General features: G+C 37.8%; 1 protein-coding gene across 1 annotated transcript in view; it reads left to right on the top strand.

Annotated features, from left to right (window-relative positions):
• The first annotated feature begins 4,536 nt into the window (after positions 1–4,536).
• The window catches only part of RHBDD1 (rhomboid domain containing 1), a 49,001-nt gene continuing 32,115 nt past the window's right edge, over positions 4,537–21,422 (top strand). Inside the window, exons 1-3 of the mRNA XM_082487315.1 lie at positions 4,537–4,571; positions 13,000–13,518; positions 16,796–16,928. Of these exons, the coding sequence (XP_082343441.1) occupies positions 13,086–13,518; positions 16,796–16,928 (566 nt within the window). The 5' untranslated portion in view covers positions 4,537–4,571; positions 13,000–13,085. The remainder of the gene's footprint in view (positions 4,572–12,999; positions 13,519–16,795; positions 16,929–21,422) is intronic.

Here is a 21,422-nt window from a genome sequence, read left to right as displayed (position 1 = left end):
ATAAAGCCCTCCAGTATTGCCTCTGGATTAGCCCGACTTTGAGAGCTGGGAACCCGGGAGTACTACAAATCGGTTTCATCTCCCTGGGGGAGAATATTACTTCCACTGTCCTGGCATCCTGCAGGCCAATGGAGCACACAAAGATATCACCAGGTTACTAATACATCCTTGCTATAAAGCAGTTAAAATTTCATAAAAAATTGGATCAAACCCCGTGTTTCCATAAAGGAAAACATTATGCGAATGCTTTGTAGAAATGGGAAATAATCACAAAATTTTCACAGCTACAGTATTAACACAAATTCCCTGCCAGCAGCAGAATATACTTTAACTTCATGATTTGTATAAACTGTGAATGATGAGATGTAAATTATACTGCCACTGAAAAAAAGAACTGTATTCAACAGAATTATTTTCTGCCTATAGTATTACTATGGTTAACAACTTTCAGACTGCTTTAGTAATGATCATAGAACCACAGAACTGTTTGGGTTGGAAGGGACCTTAGAGATCATCTAGTTCAAGCCCCCCCCTGCCATGGGCAGGGACACCCCCCACTAGACCAGGTTGGTCAAAGCCCCATCCAACCTGGCCTTGAACACCTCCAGGGATTGGGCATCCACAGCATCTCTGGGCAACCTGTTCCAGTGCCTCACCGCCCTCAGAGTAAAGGACTTCTTCCTAATATCTAATCTAAAATCCACCCTCTTTCAGTTAAATGATTATTTAACATTCCTGTGGTCAAGCAAAATGAAGATAAACATTTGCACATACACATTTTAAAATCAATTTTAAATGACAGCAGGTTACTGTCTTGTTATTCCATAACCAATAACCAGTGATCTCAAATTATATTCTCTTTGATTTTGATACCTTTTGTAAAGCCCTTTAGTTGAGTAGAGGGATTGCCTGGTAGCATCTTCTTACCATATTTCACACATTCATCTCCTTAACATTGCCTTTATGGTCTACTCTCTTCTCTTCTGGTCACACACAACAGCTTAGGCTTTTGAGGATGAAAATGCTCTGCTTTAACTGAAGTCTCTCAACGCAATGTGGAAGTATCTGGATAAGCAGGAGGTGACTAGATGATCAAAGGCCCCTTTGGCTGTAAGTGTTATGAAACTTTTTTGATGTTAATCCATCTCTTCCGGCCCACGTTCAGACCAATACACTCTTTTATTTTCCACCAGATGTTTCTTTGGTTCCTTCCGGCAAACTACATGAACAGATCAAGAACCTCCAGGATATATTCCTTTTTTATCTCTATAAGCTGCAGAGAAAGCATCTATATTTTTCAGTCCATTTATCCATACTGTATTATGAAGTTATAGAGTGTTGGTGATGATGGCAGCTGAACTGGAGAAAGTGCACCACCAACTAAGGAAATGTTAGTATGGGTGGGCTACGTTGCAGAGACAAAGTTCACGTCAGATCAAAGACTCCGAAAAAGTAAGCCCTGAATTCATACAAAACATTTGTTATCAGATTTCCGTATGTATCTCTCAGAAGGGCTTGCCTACACAGTTTCCAAAGCATAATGTTGTTTTCAGAACCAGCATGGTAGCAATGGTACAATAGCTGTGTATAAATTAATAACATGTTTAAATCGATCCTTTAATCATCTGTATTTTTTTAATTTTCTGACAGACTCATAATATTGCATGTATCAAATTCTGGGTAACTGCTTCTCTCTTCTACTATTTGTAAACACTGTCACGTACTGACAGTCTAGGGAAGTCACAGTTCCTTTACTGTAACTATGCTCTGACATTCTTCTTACATTTGTAGGCTAGTCCTAACTAGTTCCTTCAAGATTAACATAAACAGTGTTTCAAATATGCTGCTATCAGATTCCCAGCATTAATTAAAAAAATATCCTTCAGATATGGATTTAATTTGCATCCATGCATTCCATAGCAGGCTGTTCCTTCCCAATTATTTCATGTTGAAAAGCCTCAGTATAAATCTCAGAAAAATAAGTATTCTGAGACCTGCTCTACTGCTCCTAAAACCTGTTTAAACCTTGTGCTATTAAGCAAGGGAAAGAGCTCAATGTCACTTTTTCATTATGGGTCAACATATGACTAAGCTGTATGTTTACACTGATAATAGCTGTATTATAAATATTTACATGGATTATATAGTTAGCAGTAAGGCGTAAGCACTTCTAACCATATGCGTCACTCCTGTGCTAAGTGTACATGGGCTACAAAAATGATGTTTTTGTTTATTTCTTTCTTATTTTCTTTCCAAGTACTGGATTATCTGTCTAACCAGGTCAGCCATAACTAGGAAACAGGACCTATACTGTTAATAGTTGCTTAAATGGAAAGGGATATTGTCTTACAAGAACTCAACTAAACTTTTATGTGCCAGCCCTTCAGATGAACCAAATTCATATTCTTACTCAAGAACACCTTTCTTGTTGAGGAAAGCACAAAATCACACATACGGGACATGAATGAGCAAGGCTAAAGAAGTAAATCTCACCAACTTTTGAATCTTTCCATAAAAAGAAGTTGTAGTTTGTGAATAATTTCATTTTATTCAATTTTATTGATAAGAAAAATGAACATTCAGACAAAAAGGTAAAAGAAATCCACGAGGTAAATGGTGGTGTGAGATTAAGAAAGAGCAGCATGTGGTTTGTTTTTTTTTCTAACCAGCTATTTATGTAAGTATAAAATAATCCAGAAGATCTGAATTTTTTTAGCAAAATTTGTGTAGAACAAGACATTTTAAGAACTTAACAGGTATCAAATCCCATACTTGGGTACAAAGTACAAGAATGGTATTTTTTTTTTTAAAGCCATCTATATTATGTGGCCTGTAAATTATAGGATCTGAACAAATCATTCATTTACTTAGCCTCCCATTGTTCCTGTGACTTCTATTATCCTTGCTGTATCAATAAGGACCTGAAAAGATGCAATATTGATAAATGATTGCTCAGGTTGACCCAGGAACTGAGCTAGGAATGAAATCCAGATCTTCTAGGTCCCAGAAGAGAACCACAACCTCAGGACTTGTACATTCGGTAACAAGATCTGGACATGTAGTCAAGCAATAAATACTGCATCGTTATGAATTATGGACTGGAATTATGATTGCATGAAAATGGAGTATGTTATTACAGAAAATGTTGCCAATTATAGAAAACCTGGTGTATGTTAGAAAATCTATCAGTCTAGGCATTTATAACTCCCACATCCTGTGATTTCTATGAATTATTATGATTAGCATTAATTGAGGTAACAGATCTAAATGTGCCAAAACTAAGCAGCTTAAGATAACGTGTCTAAATGGTGGCACACACTGAATCTGCCCTCCTCTTTTGGCTTCTGTTCATTCTTGGAAGAGAAGACTATGCTGAAGTTGCTTGTTTTGGCAAAGTCCACTCCTTTAACTTGATCTCCACCCTACTTCTAGGAATTCAGTCCCTTTCATACCTGCCAGTCTGCTGAGCTGTGTGCTGTTTTTGGGAGGGATGAACACAATTTTCTTATAAAATCTACAACATACTTGTATGAATTGCCAAAATGTTCTGTGAAACTGAAGTGCCACATAAATGACGGCAAAATAGGGCCATTTACATGTAGCTTTGGGGATAGATTTTGTATGATTCATTTCTAGTCACATATTTGCACCATCAGCTTGCCAACACTTCTATGATAACCTATTATTTTAGGCATTTATAATTTACTCAATGTATTCCCTATTAACAACAAAGCTTTCAGTGTAGGTATCTGTGTCAAAATCACAGACTAACACTTAACACCAGTAACTAGTACTCTACACAAGTGAAACTAATGTGCTCATCCAATTGCCTTTAATGCTTAAAAAAATTAAAGCAGTTGAACTATTAAACCTACAGAACTAGTTACTGCTTTGCATGTGTGCAGTAAGACATTTTCAAAGGGAACCTAATTATGCAATTTAATGGGAAATAGCACCAGTAACCAGTATTTTCATAGGTGTTATTACAATAAACACAATTCAAAGCCTTCCAACCGGGGAGTTGGGCACCTTTTATCACCTGGAGCCGCCATTTCACCAGAACACAATCGCTGAGGAGTTTTGCTTAAAAGCCATCATCCCCCTCCCCTCATCTTCGCTAATTTATATTCGCCTCAGCACCAGCCCCCCTGCCTGCAGTGCAGATAAAGGTAATAGGCGGCACTCGCCCACTTCTCAGTAATTGCCTCAGCTCCTGGGCGGAACCCTCCCGAGCCACGCGACGACCAGGGCGGAACATGGCGCTGCGCGACTGGTAACGGGCCTTGTGTCGGCCTGCCGCCCCGGGGCCGCTCTACTCCCCGGGTCCGGCTACTCTGCCTCAGTTCTACCGCCGGTACCCGCGCCCCCCCACCGCGCTATCGGTAACGCAGCCTCCCCGCCATCGCCCATTCCCCTTTCCCGCCCCCGCCTCCCTAAGCAGGCGGCGGGCCGGGCGCCTCCCGGCGCATGCGCGGAGGGCGGGCCCGCAAACCACCGCCCTCGCCGCTGAGTGGCGGCTGGCTCACGTGGTGCGGCGTGAGGGCTTGGGCTGCCGCCGCTGCTGCGCGAACGTGAGTGCTGAGGAGGGGAGGGGGCGCGCGCGCCGCCGGCGGAGCGGTTGGTGTCTTCGGCCGCCGCCGGGCGGGGACGGGGAGGCGGCAGCCGGTTTCGCGGCGCCCTGCCGCCTCCTGCCGGCGGGCGAGACGCCCTCTCCCTTGGCCCGGCCGGGCCCGCGGCGGGGCCGTGTGAGGGCGGGAGCCGGCCGTGAGGCGAGGCGGGGGCGAGGGGCGCAGCCCGGGGCCCGGGTGTCGTGGCTGGTCTGCCGCCGCCCTGCTCGGCCGGCGGTTGTCCGGTACACCGAAACAAAAAGGCTTCCGAGGCGTCTGCGGCGGGGAAGGCTTCCTTCCCCCGGAGCCGTTCGCTGTCTGGAGCTGCCTTCTCGTGAGTTGCCCTCCGCCCAGCGTAGCTCGTCGCGCGCCGCTGGGAGCGGGGTGGCGGAGCAGTGCTTAAGGAAATGGAGTTTCAGAAATCGTAAAAATACCTCATGCGTCGCTCTTTAACAAATGTTAGTATTTCTTTCCCCGCCCCGTTTCTGTAGGACTTTGCTCTTGCAAAGGCTTTTGAGGCGGTAGAAGCAAGCGGTGCCTGAAAGAGTCGAGTGTGCCACTTGGAAGCGGCGGGGATGTGGCAGCGCTGGTTCCCAAGTCCAAACCCCAGATATGCCGCTCTTATCAGTGAACTGCAGCACGTTCATTTTAAATGCAGCGACACTTAATATGCGCTGCATGTTAACTCCGTCAATATTTATTTATTTATTTACTCCGTTTTCCTTCAGCACTATTTTTTACAGGTTATGTAAATAATCAACTGGGGTTTTTTATCATTTAAAAGATCTGACCAGAACTACATCCCTTTCTTTCCTTGTTACAGTTAAAAAAAAAAAAAATCCCCACACAACAAAAACCAACACCCCAAACAATTAAAAAAGCCCCACACAGCCAAAACCTGGAAATAACCTGCACCTCTATCAAAGGAGAAGCAGTGACAAATGAACTGTGTTTGTTAAACTTTCTTACATGTGTGTAAATCCTGGGTTTAAGTAATTCAGGTGTTTGTAAAATGTGTTTCATGATACCCAAGTTGGTTTCATTTCCTGAGATCACACAATGATGTTCTTCCTCGAGCTGCACTTTGTTAATTCAAAGAGATTTGAGGTTTTGACAAGAGTTAACATTACACTAATACTAGAAGGTGTATATTTCTGAACTGTTTGTATATATAACCAGTGTTATTTAAAATGGATTTCATTAGAAAGTAAGCTTCCGGTCCTTCCTTCCTCCTACAAACTGCAGAGAAATTTTCCCTCAAAGCAACATGAAATAAGGAATGCTAAACTTGTAAGAGCGCTTGTGCTTCACAGTTCTGAAGTAGTCAAGGAAGCATCAATTTTTTCACTTTAATTATATTACAAAATTCTTGAGATAAATAAAGGAGGACTGTGTTCTGGTATAATTACTCAGTTTTAGGATTATACAAGTGTAAGTATTGCAAAGCTCTGACCCCAATTAAAGTAGTTAAACATCTGCAAAGCTAAAACTCTAACTGTGGCCTAATCGGAAGTGCACTGTTCTGATGTATTTTTATCTTTTAAAACTGTAACATCCTCTCACCTTCACCAGTACAGTGATATAACTATAAAAATTCATTATTATTTTACTTCTCTAACTTTAATTGCGTGTAGATGCATCCTAGCATTTTGAGAGATAGTTACTAATTACTGTCTGTTACGTGATGGGGATAGTAAGATATCAAACCTTTCTGTGTCCTTTTCCTTCCACAAAACTGGGAAAGGACTTTATGTCCCTCACAATATTATTATAAAGTAATTCTGGCGAACTGACTACCGAGGTTCAGCAAGAGCTGATGCTTCAAAGAAAGACATTATCTATTGACATACTCTTTTTCTTTCTAGCTTGGTCAAATGTGCTTTATCTGTTTGATTATACGTGACATAAATTTGGAGATAGAAAAAACTATATCTGTGTTTTAGGTTTTCTTAGCAAAAAAAGCAGTGGTAACATATTGCTGTTGTGGTTCCTGTATAAATCCTGAACAGATTTTTTCAATGAAAGCAAATTTAGTAATTTCTAAGGAGAGTTACTAAAATGTAGATTTTAATAAGTGTAAATTATAAAAACGTGTAAAGGTTCCTGCTTTTTCTGTCTGTTCTACGCTAAAATGGATTACTGATTTGGCAATTGCAGCAGAATTTGTTATATAAAACTTATATAAGCAAAACCTACTCCTTTTGGCAGTGTATTTATAATCAGCTTCTTTACTAGAATAAGATATAACCATGAAAAGGATTTTTACTAGGTTGTTCCATTTCAGGAGCTGATTTGTACTGCACTATGAAAAGCCTGGTGTGATCTTTGCCTCCAGAGAAGGAAATAGGGAGTATCAGTAATATATGAGTTACAAGTAAATAGTCTTCACCGTAGATGAGGCCTCGGTTTTGAGGCACCTAACAAACTGCTTCCACAGTGGTTGCCTACCAAAGGTAACGGAGAAACTAAATGATCAGGAAGGAAGGAAATTATTGGTAGATTAGTCACATAATGAATATATTTTCAATAATTTCCTGGATCACAGTGTAAAGAAGCTTTCAATAATTTTTATTTTTCACAAACTGAAGAGGTTTTGAAGACTTTGTTATAGCAAATAATGCTTCTGCTATTGCTACTACAGGATTTTGGGGGGTCTTTTTTAACTTCTGTCTTTTTTTTTTTTCTTGCCATTTGGGATCACTGGTTTTGTTCAGATTCTGGCTGCCTAAGTCACTGCTTTATGATGCCCAAGGTGTAAATTGCCTGCAGCGTGTCATATCAGCTTAAGGATCAAGCTGGTGTCTGAAATGCATAATTTAATTTCCAGAATAAGTCTTCCAGTCCATGCTTAGTGAACTTTGGCTCTGAGGGAAGTTCTGACAGAGCAAACGTGCAGCTGATTCTAGCTGTGTATGGTGGTAGAGTAGCTTCTAAGAACTGAAGGTCTGTTTGGTCAGTCAGACTGACCTCTGCTAGAATTAAAACTTTCAAGTTGTATTTCCCGAGAGCGGCCTAAGGAAACTTGCTGGTTCTACATGTTGTGTCCTTGTGTGGCTATGACTTCAGTGTCATTGTAGCTGGCTGAATAATTGGAAGACCTGGAATTAGAAGTAGATGCCAGGTAGGAAATGAAGGCAGACGTATGAAATACAGTTACCTCAAGCACATTTTAAAGCGTTAGTAGTAATGTTAGTAGTCTCAAATGATGACAGAGAATATAGCTGGTCTTTACAATGATAAGCCTGAAAGAAAAGTCCAGTGGATGCTTGTTCTGATGTTTAGATTTGTATATTGATTCTGATTAAATTTAAATATGTGATAAATACATAAAGTACATTTATTTCTCTTTTGTGAATGAAAACATGAGTCCAAAATGGGCAGTGCTTCCAGTGATACTGCAAATTAATAATTATAGTGAAACAATTTGAATAACTCTGTTTTAACGGAAGGATGGACAGGTTGCAGGGTTTAAATATTTTTCTTTTTAGATTAAGTAGCAGTATTCAAACTAATGAGGCAATTAAAAGCCTAAATGATTAGTGTCTCAGATGTTCATACTTAAGATGTGAGGCTTAAGATGAGATACTCTAAAAAAAGAATTTCTGGCATTTGACCAAGTCCCCTGAAATCTGTCTCATTTATTTTGAGATAAGGTGTCCAAAAGTATTCTTGGCACGTATTGTTTAAGGTGTATATATTTTGTTGTGAATAGTAATTGTCAGACCCTTCAGAAGGCAATTTTCAGTTTTAAGTTGAAGTTGTTAGCTTAAAAGCTTATTTTGTTAAGGGCTTCTTTTTAGTACTACTATTTCAGAGGATTAAAGAACCATAAAATACTTTGTTTTCATGCTGAAGCAGACATAAGAGGCACAGGAACTTCCTTATTCTCACAGAAAATTTTGAAGGACACTTCAAATGTGGCATCTTAAAAAAAAAAAGTCTTTGTGGCATAGCCTTTTATGCAGTCATTGCATGTTGATATTTACCTTTGTATTGTTTCATTTCAGTAAGGTAGTTACTGACTTAAATTATTTTGAAACATTTGTATTACAGATGTATGATTTCTCATACCAAATTCAGATACACTGGTTCCTTTTCGGTTTAAAGTTCATTATTCCTTTGTGAATGAAAGCACATTATGCCCTTTAAAGGCACATTTCATTAATCCAGAAGTCATTCTTTATAAAGTAATTACTTTTATAATTATGTCAGAACCTTGTCTTTTGTTATGAACTATGTAATTGACTATACATTTCAAAGCTTATTGTAACTGACAGCTTGTGGTTGATGTTCTCCTTGCATACATATTAAATATAAACAGGAGGGTTTATTGTGTTTCAAATTTTAGTTTCTTCTTGCATTTTTTTCTGTTATGCCTGCTTTCTCCCCTCCCCCCTTTCACCCCCCTTTCAAAGTTTGAGGGCGATAGTAGAAGGATTTACAGTTTGCTGCTTCTTCCTTTGTAGGACTCTTCTTTTGCCCTGAAACCACTTTTTCTGTTTCATTCTTTACTTGGATAAGTCTTAGTACCCTGAAACTGTATATTCACAGACAACTAGTGTGTGCCTGTTGAGGCTTATCTGTGATGTGAACTGGTTTGTGCTCAGGATCTGATATTCCCTCTTTACATGTTTCAAGTGTTTTTTACATTGGTCTAGCTCTAATCCGGACATGTAGGCTGAATGCCCAATTTTTCCTGGAGTGCACTGGGTTCTTTCCTGGAGCACATGTCCTGGTTTAGTCTCATCTGAAAAGAGACTAGTTCCTGCACGCTCAGGCCACTCCACAATGTGAACCACAGTGAAGTCAGTGGGGACAATGGAGAAATTGACTTCAAAATCATACTCCTGATCTGAACTGAAAGAGTAACCCTGGGATGTTTTTCTGCCAGTGAAGAGTTCTACAATGCTAAGGTACCTCCATTACAAATCATTTGTGCAAAGCAATGAGAAGAACAAAGCACTTCTAGTGAGAAGATTGGTGGTCTGAAGATCAGGATGTGCCATGCAGATAACGGCAAGATCTTTAGATCGTGGCTGCATTCACCCTCAGTGGGAATCAAATGTTATATGTCTCCATTTATTCAGAAAAATCTAGACTTATGTCACAATGTGATTTTTTTTTTTTTTTAAGGAGTTTTTTAATCAAAATGTCAGGGTAGTTCTGCCCAGTTTGAGGGGAGCAAGGATACAGGGAAATTCTCTCCTTCTAACTTCAAATTACAGCTATAGGAAAAGACAGTATAACATTTCATTTAAACTAGTATTTACTAAAATATTTGCTTTAAATGATTTTTCAGTAAAAGGGAGTCATAATATTTTATGGTTGCCAAGTGAGCAAGAGGAGTTGTCACAGTAAAAATAAAAGTTTAAATGCTTTGCACTTGGTTAGTACAAAACAAACAAACAAATTCCGAGAATGTTTAGTTCAGACATTTATCTTGAGTAGGTGACAAAAATGCAGACACGTGGCAGCCTAGATGCAAGACAAATGTCCATTTCAAGTCTGTTCTGGAAATTTGTACATTTTGAAGTGGGTGGCATGTTTTCAAAAAACAAAAAGGAATGAGTGCTTCATTGTTTCAAGCCTCATTAGACTTTTAATAAACAGAGTAGAGGCTGAGAAAGAATGTTCAAACAGTTGAAAGCCCTATATATTTTAAGTGAACTGCATTCCAGAAGGCTCTCAAATAACTACTGTTTTCTTTCTTACATCTTTTTCCTTTATAACCAAACACATAATGTGTCTTGGCTGACATTTTTGATTGCTCCCAATAAAGGGGATGATTTATAATACATAGCACTATTGTATTCATAGTGTAACATTCCCAGTCATGTTACATCATTATTGTACGGATATGTGCTGTATGAGGGTTTCTTTTCCTAGGTGCATGTATGTTAAAAGTATTTAAATTGGGAATTAAAGGGTATCAAAAGAGGGGGGACATGGACTTGTGGTATGGCAAGATTTTTGGGATTTCCACGTAACTTGGGTTTAAATGATGTTGACTTTTAAATTCTAACAGTTTTTATGTAAACTGATTTGTAGTGGGGAAAAAATTAGCAGTGTCAGTGGTACGAGAAAAGTCAGAGGTTTGGGCAGATGCATGTAAGAACAGCTTGGGGATGTTGGTACACCTGGTATCAGAGCATGTAGTGTGGAAAAACACGACATTGATTAAAATTATGATTATTGAAGTACTTTTTTGTAAAATTGACATCAAAAAAGTCAAAGGCTGACAATTTTAATTATCCTCTGCAACAATCAATTTACACTTTAAGAGGTCTTAGGTCATTTGAACTTTGTAAGGACTACAGCTCTGGTCTCTAGTTAAATTGTGAAGATTAGAAACTGGTGTTTAAAGGCACCAGTATAGTTAGAATTATATGTTCAAGAGGTCTGGTATAAAGCGTGTCTGCTATTTCCTCTCTGTTTTGGGGAAAACTTAGATGTTATGTAGCATCTCTGAGATTAGATCATGGGAAAAAATGCAGTGAATTTCCTTTTAATGTAGTAAATGTATTACTTGCATTCTGTTCTACTACAGCTGTTTTGAGGATGCTACCAGGGTTGTTTTTTTCTTCTCTTAAAGTGCTATAGTAAGCATAAATGCAATTTCAGGAGAAATCCAGAGACTAGAATAACTTAACTATAAGAAGTGGCATTAATTAATTATGTGTGTGAACTAGAATGTAAGCATATGCTCCTCTCACTGAGATATAAGTGGAGGATGTGGGCTGGCCCCTAGGTGATCTTTGATGTTCAGCCCTGTGCAGGTTTTGTAGTTGCTTTTGCTGTTATAGGATAACATAATTCAGAGATCATTTCCTTCTTTTCCATGTGTTCACTTAGTTTGCATGGTGCAGCCTGATCAAATCATTAATGATACTCTGAATACCTAAAGAAAAAATTTGATAAAGTGTTTGCAGGCATACCAGTGGTCTGTAGAAATGTGCAATGCAGTACATCCTAACAGGCATAATGTGCAGTGTTAAACTTCGGGCCTTGAGCTGTTGTCCTTTTCTCCTCACAAAGTTGTCATTTTCTTCTGCTGTCCTCCAGAAGGATTAGGTTGTTGCTTGTTTGTCTAATAAAAATGTTTATGGGGGAAACATTTGATGTGATGAATTGGAAAGGAACTTAAGCTAAATAAAAAGTTAGTATGTTAGCACATTATTCTAACTGTTTTATAATATAATGGAAAAAGATGTGAATGGGGGGTTGAGATGAGAATTTTGTATATATCTAGGTATTTCGGGAAGTGTCATTTGAAACCTGATGGTGAAATTTTGAAGAGTAAGTGGATTTTGCTGGCTCTGCATAGTTGATACTTACGTGTGAAATAATGTATTGTGTATCTTGAATAGTTCAGAAAAGGACTGGCATCCTAGAGGTGAAGAGTGGCCATGCTATTGTGCCACCTTGGAGAGTTTTGAGAACTAAAAATCTTACTGGCCAAGCTGAGGTAGCCCTCAGAAGCTACTTGAAATTCGGTCTCTTGCAGTATTCTGTAGGTGGTTTCACTCTTTAGAAACTCCATGTCACCTTTGTGATGTATTCTCCAATGCAGCTTCCTCCCTCCTCTCTTTATAGGCTTGTACAGGTTAGCTCGATGCCCTTTCTCAGTTTGCCATAGTAACCCTATTTCTAGCTAGATCTAGAACTTTTATAGCCCTTTTTAACCCTCCATTTTATCTGGCATAAATAGGGCAGAGATGAATATTTTGCTGTAACTGAAAATTTTATGTGCTGTTCTTGTCTATGCTTTCTTCCTACACTTTTTTCCTCCGTCACGTGCTTTTAAACTAAACTTTGAATTCTAGTCACTAGGAAAGCAATAACAATTTTCAAAGCTTACATTTAGGAGTACTTAGTGTGTGTCTGTTACTTTTTGAAATGGTAGCTTTTAATTTTCATTCTTAGCTTGTATTGAATATTTGTAAAAGTTGGAAAAATGGTCATGAAAAAAAAATTACATATGTAGCAAAGATGGGAAGACTGAAAACCAAGACTCTAGAGAAGAATTTTTAACTGTTTTCTTTCCAATTTTAATAATTGTGGGTGAATTGAGATATTAATGAGAACTAGAGCACCCAAGAATTTTATAGATGAAGTAAAGCCTGTCCAGGAACACAAAAGAGAGGTTGCAGACTTCTTTTTCTCACAATGCTTGTCAGGATTACATGTATAAGTGCCTTTTATTTGTATCTTACACCAGTTTAAAGGTTGTGATTTTTTTTCTTCTCACTTGATTTTTGTTGTGTTTTAAAAAAGAGGTCTCAGGTGATTAGCTTGAAGAATTTGCTGTGTTTAAAAAAAAAAAAAAAAGCAGTGATGAGCCTGAAAACACCCTTGTATATGTATAGTAATGCACTTTTCTCTTTTCTTTCAGAATTTCCAAAACGTGTATGGTTTTGAATTCCAACAAAAGACTAGAAATCAGAAAAATCTTCACATTCCTTTGAATAAGAAGTCATAATGCAACGAAGGCAGGGAAGAGTCAGTGCTGGACTGCTTTTGCTGCTTTATCAAATTTCTCAAGTTGGACTCCAGAACATTCCTTCTGTTACCCTTGGGGTACTTGCACTGAATATTTTTCTTTTTCTGAATCCTGTGAGGCCGCTGTCTGAAGTGTGCATCAGTGTAAAGGAAGGTTTCTACAGAAAGAACTGGCAGCGTTTACTGCTTTCTCCTGTCCACCATGCAGACGACTGGCACTTATATTATAACATGATTTCCATGCTTTGGAAGGGTATAATGCTGGAAAAAAAGCTTAAGAGCATATGGTTTGCATACATAATTGTAGTATTTTCAGTGCTGATTGGAGTTGTTTATATGGTGCTGGAATTCATGCTTGTGAAAATTCTGGATGATCCTTCGTATGAAATGAATTGTGCTGTAGGTTTTTCAGGTAAGGCACATAGTACAGTTTACATATGTAAAGTTAATACTTAAAGATTCTATATAGCAATATTTGAATGCAGGAAATGGATAGGTCTGCAACCATATGCATGTATGTGGTTGGTATGTCAATAAAGTTATCCTATTTTTTAATTTAAAGCATGTACTTTGGGTACATGCTGTACTCATGCTGTTGTTGGGAGCTAGCATTAGAAGGTAAGCCCTCCTTTCCAACCTGTGAGATAGGTGCTTCAGCAACTCTGAGGGTTCTTTGTGGTATTTGAATTAGTACTAGTTGGAACATCTTGGTGGTTTCTCATTTGGAGCTTTGCATATTCTCTGGTCACCCACCCTTTGGTAACAAAACATGCTCAGTTCTAATCTTGGCCTTTATGGTGGCTGTGGGGGCCCTGAGTGTAACCTCTTTTCCAGAGGGGTTTTGCTGCCCATGCTCAAGAACAGCTCTGATATGGGGCAGCTGCCACCCACCTCAGACTACTGGGAAAAGAGGTGTGTGAGATGGCTGAGAGAAACCTCAGTGGGGGCCTTTCCCCGCATTGTTCAGCAGCTGGTTTGAAGCTCAAGCCTTCTGCATCGTCCCCGTCTGAGCTACATTGCATCTGTGCCTGGCCATGTGTTTCTCTGACCTAGGCCCTGACTTGACTTCCCAACTTTCTTTGTCATCGCTTTGTCAGGAGGATGTGCCTGGTGACCTTGGGTCCTGGCCAACCCCACCTACTGTCACCAGCCTGCCCTGTGCACTTTGCCCAAGGACTACAGATCTGGGCCCCTGCTGGGGAGGTTGCTGCCTGCCTCCCTGGTCCCTTTGGATATACTTCCTTTGCAGAGCATCTGTCTCTTGTTGCTCTTTAACAGTAATTGCAGAACCCTGCTGCATATTTATTATTGGTGGTAAAATGATTGAAATATGTGCACCCACTCCAGTCTCAGCTGGACTTTATAGGGTTAGCTTTTATATGGTACTCCAACTATTGCTGGCTGATTCATGGGGGAAATATGCTTCGTAATAGTATTCTCTGTGAACAACTGAGAGGTGCTGTCATCAAGCTTCTTTTGAACCTCTTGTGTCATCCTAGACTGTAGGATGAGAAGTTGAGACCTAGAAGTTGTGAAGAAGTATCCATTTTGAGTATTCACTTATATAATGCATCATCCACGTGAGGTTTTTCCTAAATGTTTCTATCAGTCCATACCTTAAAACGACTTGGCATCAAACCAATTCTCACTAGGAATGAGAAGGGTGAATATTTCAAATTTATGATGAAACTTCCTTATACTACATAACTGGGAATATAATACTATTGTATAATGGGGTAGTGTTGAGATTCCACTGTATAATTTTTTCACCAGATTATTCTCCAGCTTCTCCCTTAGCCAGATAGCAACTTATATGTCCCTCTTCTCAATTGAACAGAAGGGAAGTTAGATTTAGTGATATAATTATCCAGGTGATGCACCTTTATGGCTTCCTGTGCTTTATGGCAAAAGAGACCAAGTCACTGAACAGCAGTGGTGCTGGCAGGCAGCGCAAACATCGGTGATGGGCCAGATGGGGTCCCATTTAGTTCTTTACAAGACTCATGTCAGCCATACTACAGTACTGGCTGGAGAGTATATTTTGGATTTTTTAGTGAACTAAAAAGAAGTGGGAGTAAGCCTCTAATCTACTAAGCCATTTGTGCAGAGGACAAAAAGTCAAGCATTTTGTCAATTTAGGGATTACCTAATTGGATTTTAATTTACATGTTCTGCAAGATCGATAGTTCAGATCTAGCATCGAGTATTGCAGCCTGTTCTGATGTGACTTATCTTCTGCAGCATCTTTTGAGTATTACAAGCTTGGAAATGTGGGACTGCAGCTGATGTGCACGTACATTTGACCATTATTCGTGCAGCAAATTAAAGTAGTTCTGACAGAGTTAGTATCCATGATTGATCTTTCTAAACCTTCAACATCCTCAACATGACCTTTGGCATAGGTAATTTCTCTTCAGCTGGGGCAAGTGGCATGTATGTGGAGCAGCTGTTGAAGAAAATAGGAGTATTTTCTTGATAACTGTTTCTTCAAGAGTCAATCTATATGCATGTTTATGACCCGTTCACTTTACGAGGTTTTAAGAGTTTTAGGATGCCTGGGTTTTTTGTTATTATTTTATTTTAAATGGATGAAACAGATCTGCGTCTTGTTGCCCCGGATGGAACCTAACAGTACACCAGGTCGGGCAGTTCCAATGAACACTTAAAAATAATTAAAAAAAAAAAAAATTGAAGCTGTACAGACTGGATGGAGATGACTTCTAAACTATGCTGCTGCTACCAAATATTTATCTCTTTTAGTAAATGTATGGTTTCTGAACAAGTCCATTTTTATCAGCAGCAAGTAGCTTGAGCATGTGGGTATGTGCATACACACAGTCCTGTTCATATTTGATCCAAGAACAACAATATTTACATCACTGGATAGATTAAGGAATTTTGCTATCTCTTGTTTTCTGCTGTGTTAAAAGGGGAGGAAAACCTTTTTCATGTTTTTATTTGGTATATCTGTATTGATGTTCAACTCTGCTATCTTTTCCATGTGAAATCTTTTGTTTATTGATTTTTCAGATTTTTTTTTTTTTACAGCTGTGTGAGCTTTTTCTTGAGAGGAACTTTTTCAAAAACATTTTGAAAGTTCTAGTAAATTATGTGAATTCATTCTGCCATATCGGCTGTTGCTTGCATGATAAAACAGTTGCAGTAAATTAGAAATGAATGATTATACATTGTAATTAAAAGTGATTTATCTACTTTTTTTCAGAAACAAGTGATTCTGGAATATATGTAAGATGATTTTTCCATTAATTCAAAATTTGAGCCTACTCTTGAGCTTCACATGCATTTATTTGTCTTGTTTTCAGTAATGGCTTTTCTCAACTTGCGGAACATTTTTTTGAGTTCAATAGTTTTGTCAAATATTTAAACTAAACCTCCCATTTCAAAATTATCTTTGTATTGTTTTGAATACCTGAATAGCTACAGTAAGTAGGCATATTAAAAAGCAACTCAGAATTGGCTGAGTAAGCGTGTAATTTTTTTTATCCTTTAAGTCACTGAAATGTATCACTGAAAAAACAGCTTAGAACTGTTTTTCTGGCATGCAACAGTATGCTTTGTGGTGCTGTGAAACTGCACGGTACCTCAATTTCAGTAGTTAAGTTGTTTGCATTTCTTTTTTATTTGGGCTCAAGTACTTCCCTCTTTATGTGATTTCTTCTTGTTTGCAGGAGTCTTGTTTGCTTTGAAAGTTCTTAACAACCATTACAATCCAGGAAGGGTCAGCAGTGTCCTTGGATTGCAGATATCCAGTAAATATGCTTGTTGGGTGGAACTGGTGGCTATTCATTTAATCTCCCCAGGGTAAGTGCATTTAATATTTCAAAGTTAGGAGAAGAGATTTGGGCTATCTGAAGTAGTTTGAAATGTATTATGAAGTATGTGTATTGTGGTATGCAAATGGAGTGTTGCAGCTACAATTTAGTGTGGAGGCTAGTTGGCTTTTTCCTTAACAACCTGTATTTTGACCACGTTTCCAAATAAAAAATTGAAATACTGTACCCAGAAGGTATTACTAAGAATTTGAGGGAAGATAACAGAAGTTGATAGACAAGAAAAAGGGACATGCATTTTCAGCAAAGTAACCAAACTAATATACTGTAGTGCCAAGGACTTATTTAGAAAAACAGCATTCCACTGTGTGCTTGCTATTTCTGTCCTAGTCCCTTCTGTCCATTTGTTATAGTTATTCCTCTAATTTATGATAAAGCTGTCATCCAGTATTCTGCAAATTTTATGCAGTTTTACTGTCCTGCAGTCTTGCTGATCGCCTCCCTCAATTTTCCCATGTGCTCAGTTCTGCCAGCACAGTTCATTTTCCCATACCTCTGTGAGAATAGTGCCTTTCTTTTCCTTGGCAGTTGATTTCTGGAGTTCTGGTTGCAAATCAGTAATTTTCTTGTATAATATTTTATAGCTGTCAGTCACACTAGAGAATGTATGCGTAGTACAGACACCAAATTTATGAACTACCAAATCACATTTTATGTATAATTTCCCACTTTTCAGAAAGAATAAAAAGAAGTAATAGAGGGGAGCAATACTGACATACTCTTCATCAGATGCTATGATATAGCAGATAAAACATTTCCTAGAGCAGCATGAGAATTCAAATATTACTTACTTTAAACACTGGTTTTATTGCTTTATGACTTCGTGCCTGATTGTCTGCAGGAAGGAATCCTAGGTTAAAAGACAGAAGAACTGCAGAGTGCTCTGTTCCAAATGCAATTTTAAGTGTGAGCTGAGAGGTCACTTGCATGGCATTACTACAGGTATAAAACCAATTTTTTTCAGTGCATTAAAAACATTCTTCTAAAAATAAAAACTGTCATGTTAGCTGAACATAGTTTTTATTTGGTGATATGTTTAATATGACTATTTATTATTAAAGAATAATGAAAGGACATTATGTCTGAAGTAAAACCATGAGCATATCGTACTGTATCTGGTAGAGGAAAAACATGAGTTTAGTCATTGGGTGCTGTTGTTTTTCAGTTGCCTTACTGCAGGAATGTCTTTGGGGTAGAAAATGTATGGAAGACCCAGAAATAATATCTAAAAACTTTTCGTAATTTTATGGAAGCTTAGATTGCTGCCTGGGCTAAAGAACCTCTACATGGTTAGATGCAATCCTGATAGGACAATTTCACAGCACTTAAATGATAATGGGGGCCGTAGAAAACAAGTAGTAATCTCCAGAAATTCATGTCCCAGAACACATCATCTTTAATTAGTAACTGCCAACTGCCTTGAAATGAACCGTGACAATTGTAGCTCTCAGAGCATTGCTCTTACACGCTCATCTGCGTGCTAAGGGCATGTTGTAATATTTGAAGTGTCTGATTAAATGGTGTCCCTTTGTAGATCAAGTTGCATGATTTAGTTTTGAATAGATAAGAGGTTAGTAATTGGGGCAGAATTCTGTCCAGTCAGAAAGACATGCAGTAAATTTGAGCCTGCCTTAGTGGAATGATGTATCAGGATCACCTGAGAATCCACGCCAATGGAAGATTCAAAAGTAATATTGAGGCTATTGACAACTTTGATTTTTATATTTTTTTATATTATTCATTGATGAGAACTGTCCCTCAGGAACAAAAGGGCTAAGAACAACCAACCAACCAATAAAATCCCAGGTTTGACACGAGTGGCATTACATGATGAGAACCATTTTATAGCCTTTTATTCTTTTGTCAAACTTAGCTTTTACTTTTCTATGATGTTTTCCCATCGTGTTACAAAATTACTGAGAAGTTTCCCATCTCTATTTAAAGAAACAATGTCATTTTCCTGGTTAGGGCTGTGTAAAACAGTTTACTTTTACTTATGCAGTCATTTAATTTGGTTTAATTTGCATTCAGGTAGGTTGTTTAGCACTGATAAATTGACTACATGGCATACTTTCTAAGCAAGATCAAATTTTGTAGCAAAGTGTATAAATTGTCATGTGCAGGTGACTGCTTGTGTTAATTTAGAAATAAACTATGTTTAAATACATGGATTTGATTCCCATGATCTCAAAAAATTCATTGTTTTTCAAAACTAAAGTTGGTCTACATTCTTCTAGTATATAATTTTGATATTATTCCTTTGTTTGCTTGTTCAGTGAATGCATGCTTCCTAGCCTTGGAGTAGGAGATGCATGGAAATATAAACTTTTTGTGAAAGACTGCAGCAACAGCTTGAGCTAAAGATATACTTTTGTTGCTACGTATGTGGCTTTGTCCTGTGGTAAATTGCGTGCATAGATAATAATGCCTACCAGACTTTGCAATTTGCTGTTGGGAAGAAGTTATGGAAGTTAGGTGATAGGTGTAGACTTTCTTGCTCTGTTTTCATTTGTTGAGTCAGGTGACTGACACCACAGAATTGAAACAATTCAGGATAAATTCACCCACAGTGGTGAGGAATTGTTTTGAATTAATTTTAAGGATACTGGAACAATATTCATGTAAAAATAAGTACTGAGAGGCTTTTAAACATTGGGTGAGAATCTCATGTATATGAAAAGCAAAACCAGTCCAAATGATTTTCCCTCTAGTGATACCAGTTTTCATGGAAATTACACAGCCAAATGAAAAAGTGTAATTGATTCTGTTTAGAATATTTTTCTGAAGTGATGTGCACATCAGCTTGATGGCGAATGTCTTCAGGAAACAGTATTTAGACATATTGCATAATTAACATTAGTATGAAGTGAATGGTTGAGATAAATAAGATCTCTGGGGGTATCTACATTTTCAAACAAAAAAATTAAATGAGACATCATTTGAATTTCTTTGTACCAGGGAGAACATTAGTTAATATTGATAAAGCTCATTGACATTTAGAGAAGAAAACAAGCAATTTAAAAAGTCGAGAACACAGTTTTTATTCCTGTTCAAAGTTCATCTTGTATTACAGAAACTGAAAATTGTATTGTGGGAAAAAAATAATTATCTATCAATTTTTTCTTTATTAACCAGCAGGAAAAAGTAAGTAGCTTGTCATATTGCAATCAGGAGAATGTTTCTTCATTACTCTAACTGAAAATTAACAGTCAATTTTTACCTAGTAAAATATACATTCCCATCAAGACATTGCTATTATTACGAATAGTATAAAAAGCCTACTTTGGAATTGGTTGATTATGGAGGTGGCTGATAATGAAAGAGTTTTTAATTATGTCCAGGATTATTTGCTGTGTATACAAAGCAGAAAATAGGAGTAACCTTAGTTTTCTGGATTAGACAAGAAAGAAGATTGGAATGTATAATACAAGTGAAAGGAGCCTTGGTAGTATGTTTTTGGACAAGATTTCTTCACACAACTTACTTTGTACTTTTCATAAACAGTTTACTAATTTCTTTTCAGCCCAAATCCATGGCATTTATTTTGAAATTTTGCATATAATCCTGCCTTATGAAAACAGTTGTAGTTTTGCCATTAGCTTTAATGTCTGCAGATAAAATTCAGGCAGCCTCATAGTCGAGAAATCCATTATGCAAATATTTTTAAAAGGCAATAGAGTGAAAATTAAAATTTACTGTAAAATGTAGTAAAATGTCAGGAAGATTGACATTGAAGTATTGTTGGGGATTGATGGTTCAAATATATTTAAGTTCACTGGAAATACAAGTATCCACTTTAGACTAAGGCCCGTGGATAGAACATTAATTACATGTATAAAACAGTTATTTATTTTATTCAGTTTACTTAAATTGAATAACTCCAGTCTTTTTTTTTTTTATAAAATAAGAAAGATTATAGGGGATCTGGATGAATCTGATTTCAAAACAAGTGTTCTGAGTGATAACTTCAGAAGGACAAACATGTATATGTTTATATACAAACATATATGTGTGTGTATAATTTATACTCACCAATATTTAGTCTAATGTACTTTTAAAGATCATCACTATAATAAACTCCAATTGCTCTTTGCAGGGTCTTAGTAGCTCTTTCATTTTCCCTTGTGAAGCAGAGGCAAAGATGGGAGAGAATGGGCCCTGAACCCAAAGGGATCTGGGAGGCCTCTGCCTGACCTGCATGGAGACCGCTCAGTTTCTCCACGCAGTCTATTCTACTGCTTAAATGTTTTTAAATCTCTGGCTGTGAGTTATGTCCATTTTCTTTACACTACAGATAGAGAATGTGGAGAGTGTATTCATTCTTATTTGTGACAATCTTTTCCATACTTTAAGATTATTGTATCTGTGAGAGAATTCTTCAGTAGACTTAAGTGATTGTGATCCCTTCAGTCTTTTCTTAGAAGTTGTTTTGTGGGCTCTCTGTTTGTTTTATTGCCTTCTTTTT

This window comes from Vanellus vanellus (assembly GCF_965231255.1).
Source record: "Vanellus vanellus genome assembly, chromosome: 8".
Taxonomy (NCBI): domain Eukaryota; kingdom Metazoa; phylum Chordata; class Aves; order Charadriiformes; family Charadriidae; genus Vanellus; species Vanellus vanellus.
Note: the sequence above shows the minus strand (reverse complement) of the source record. Positions and strands in the feature narration are given on the sequence as shown.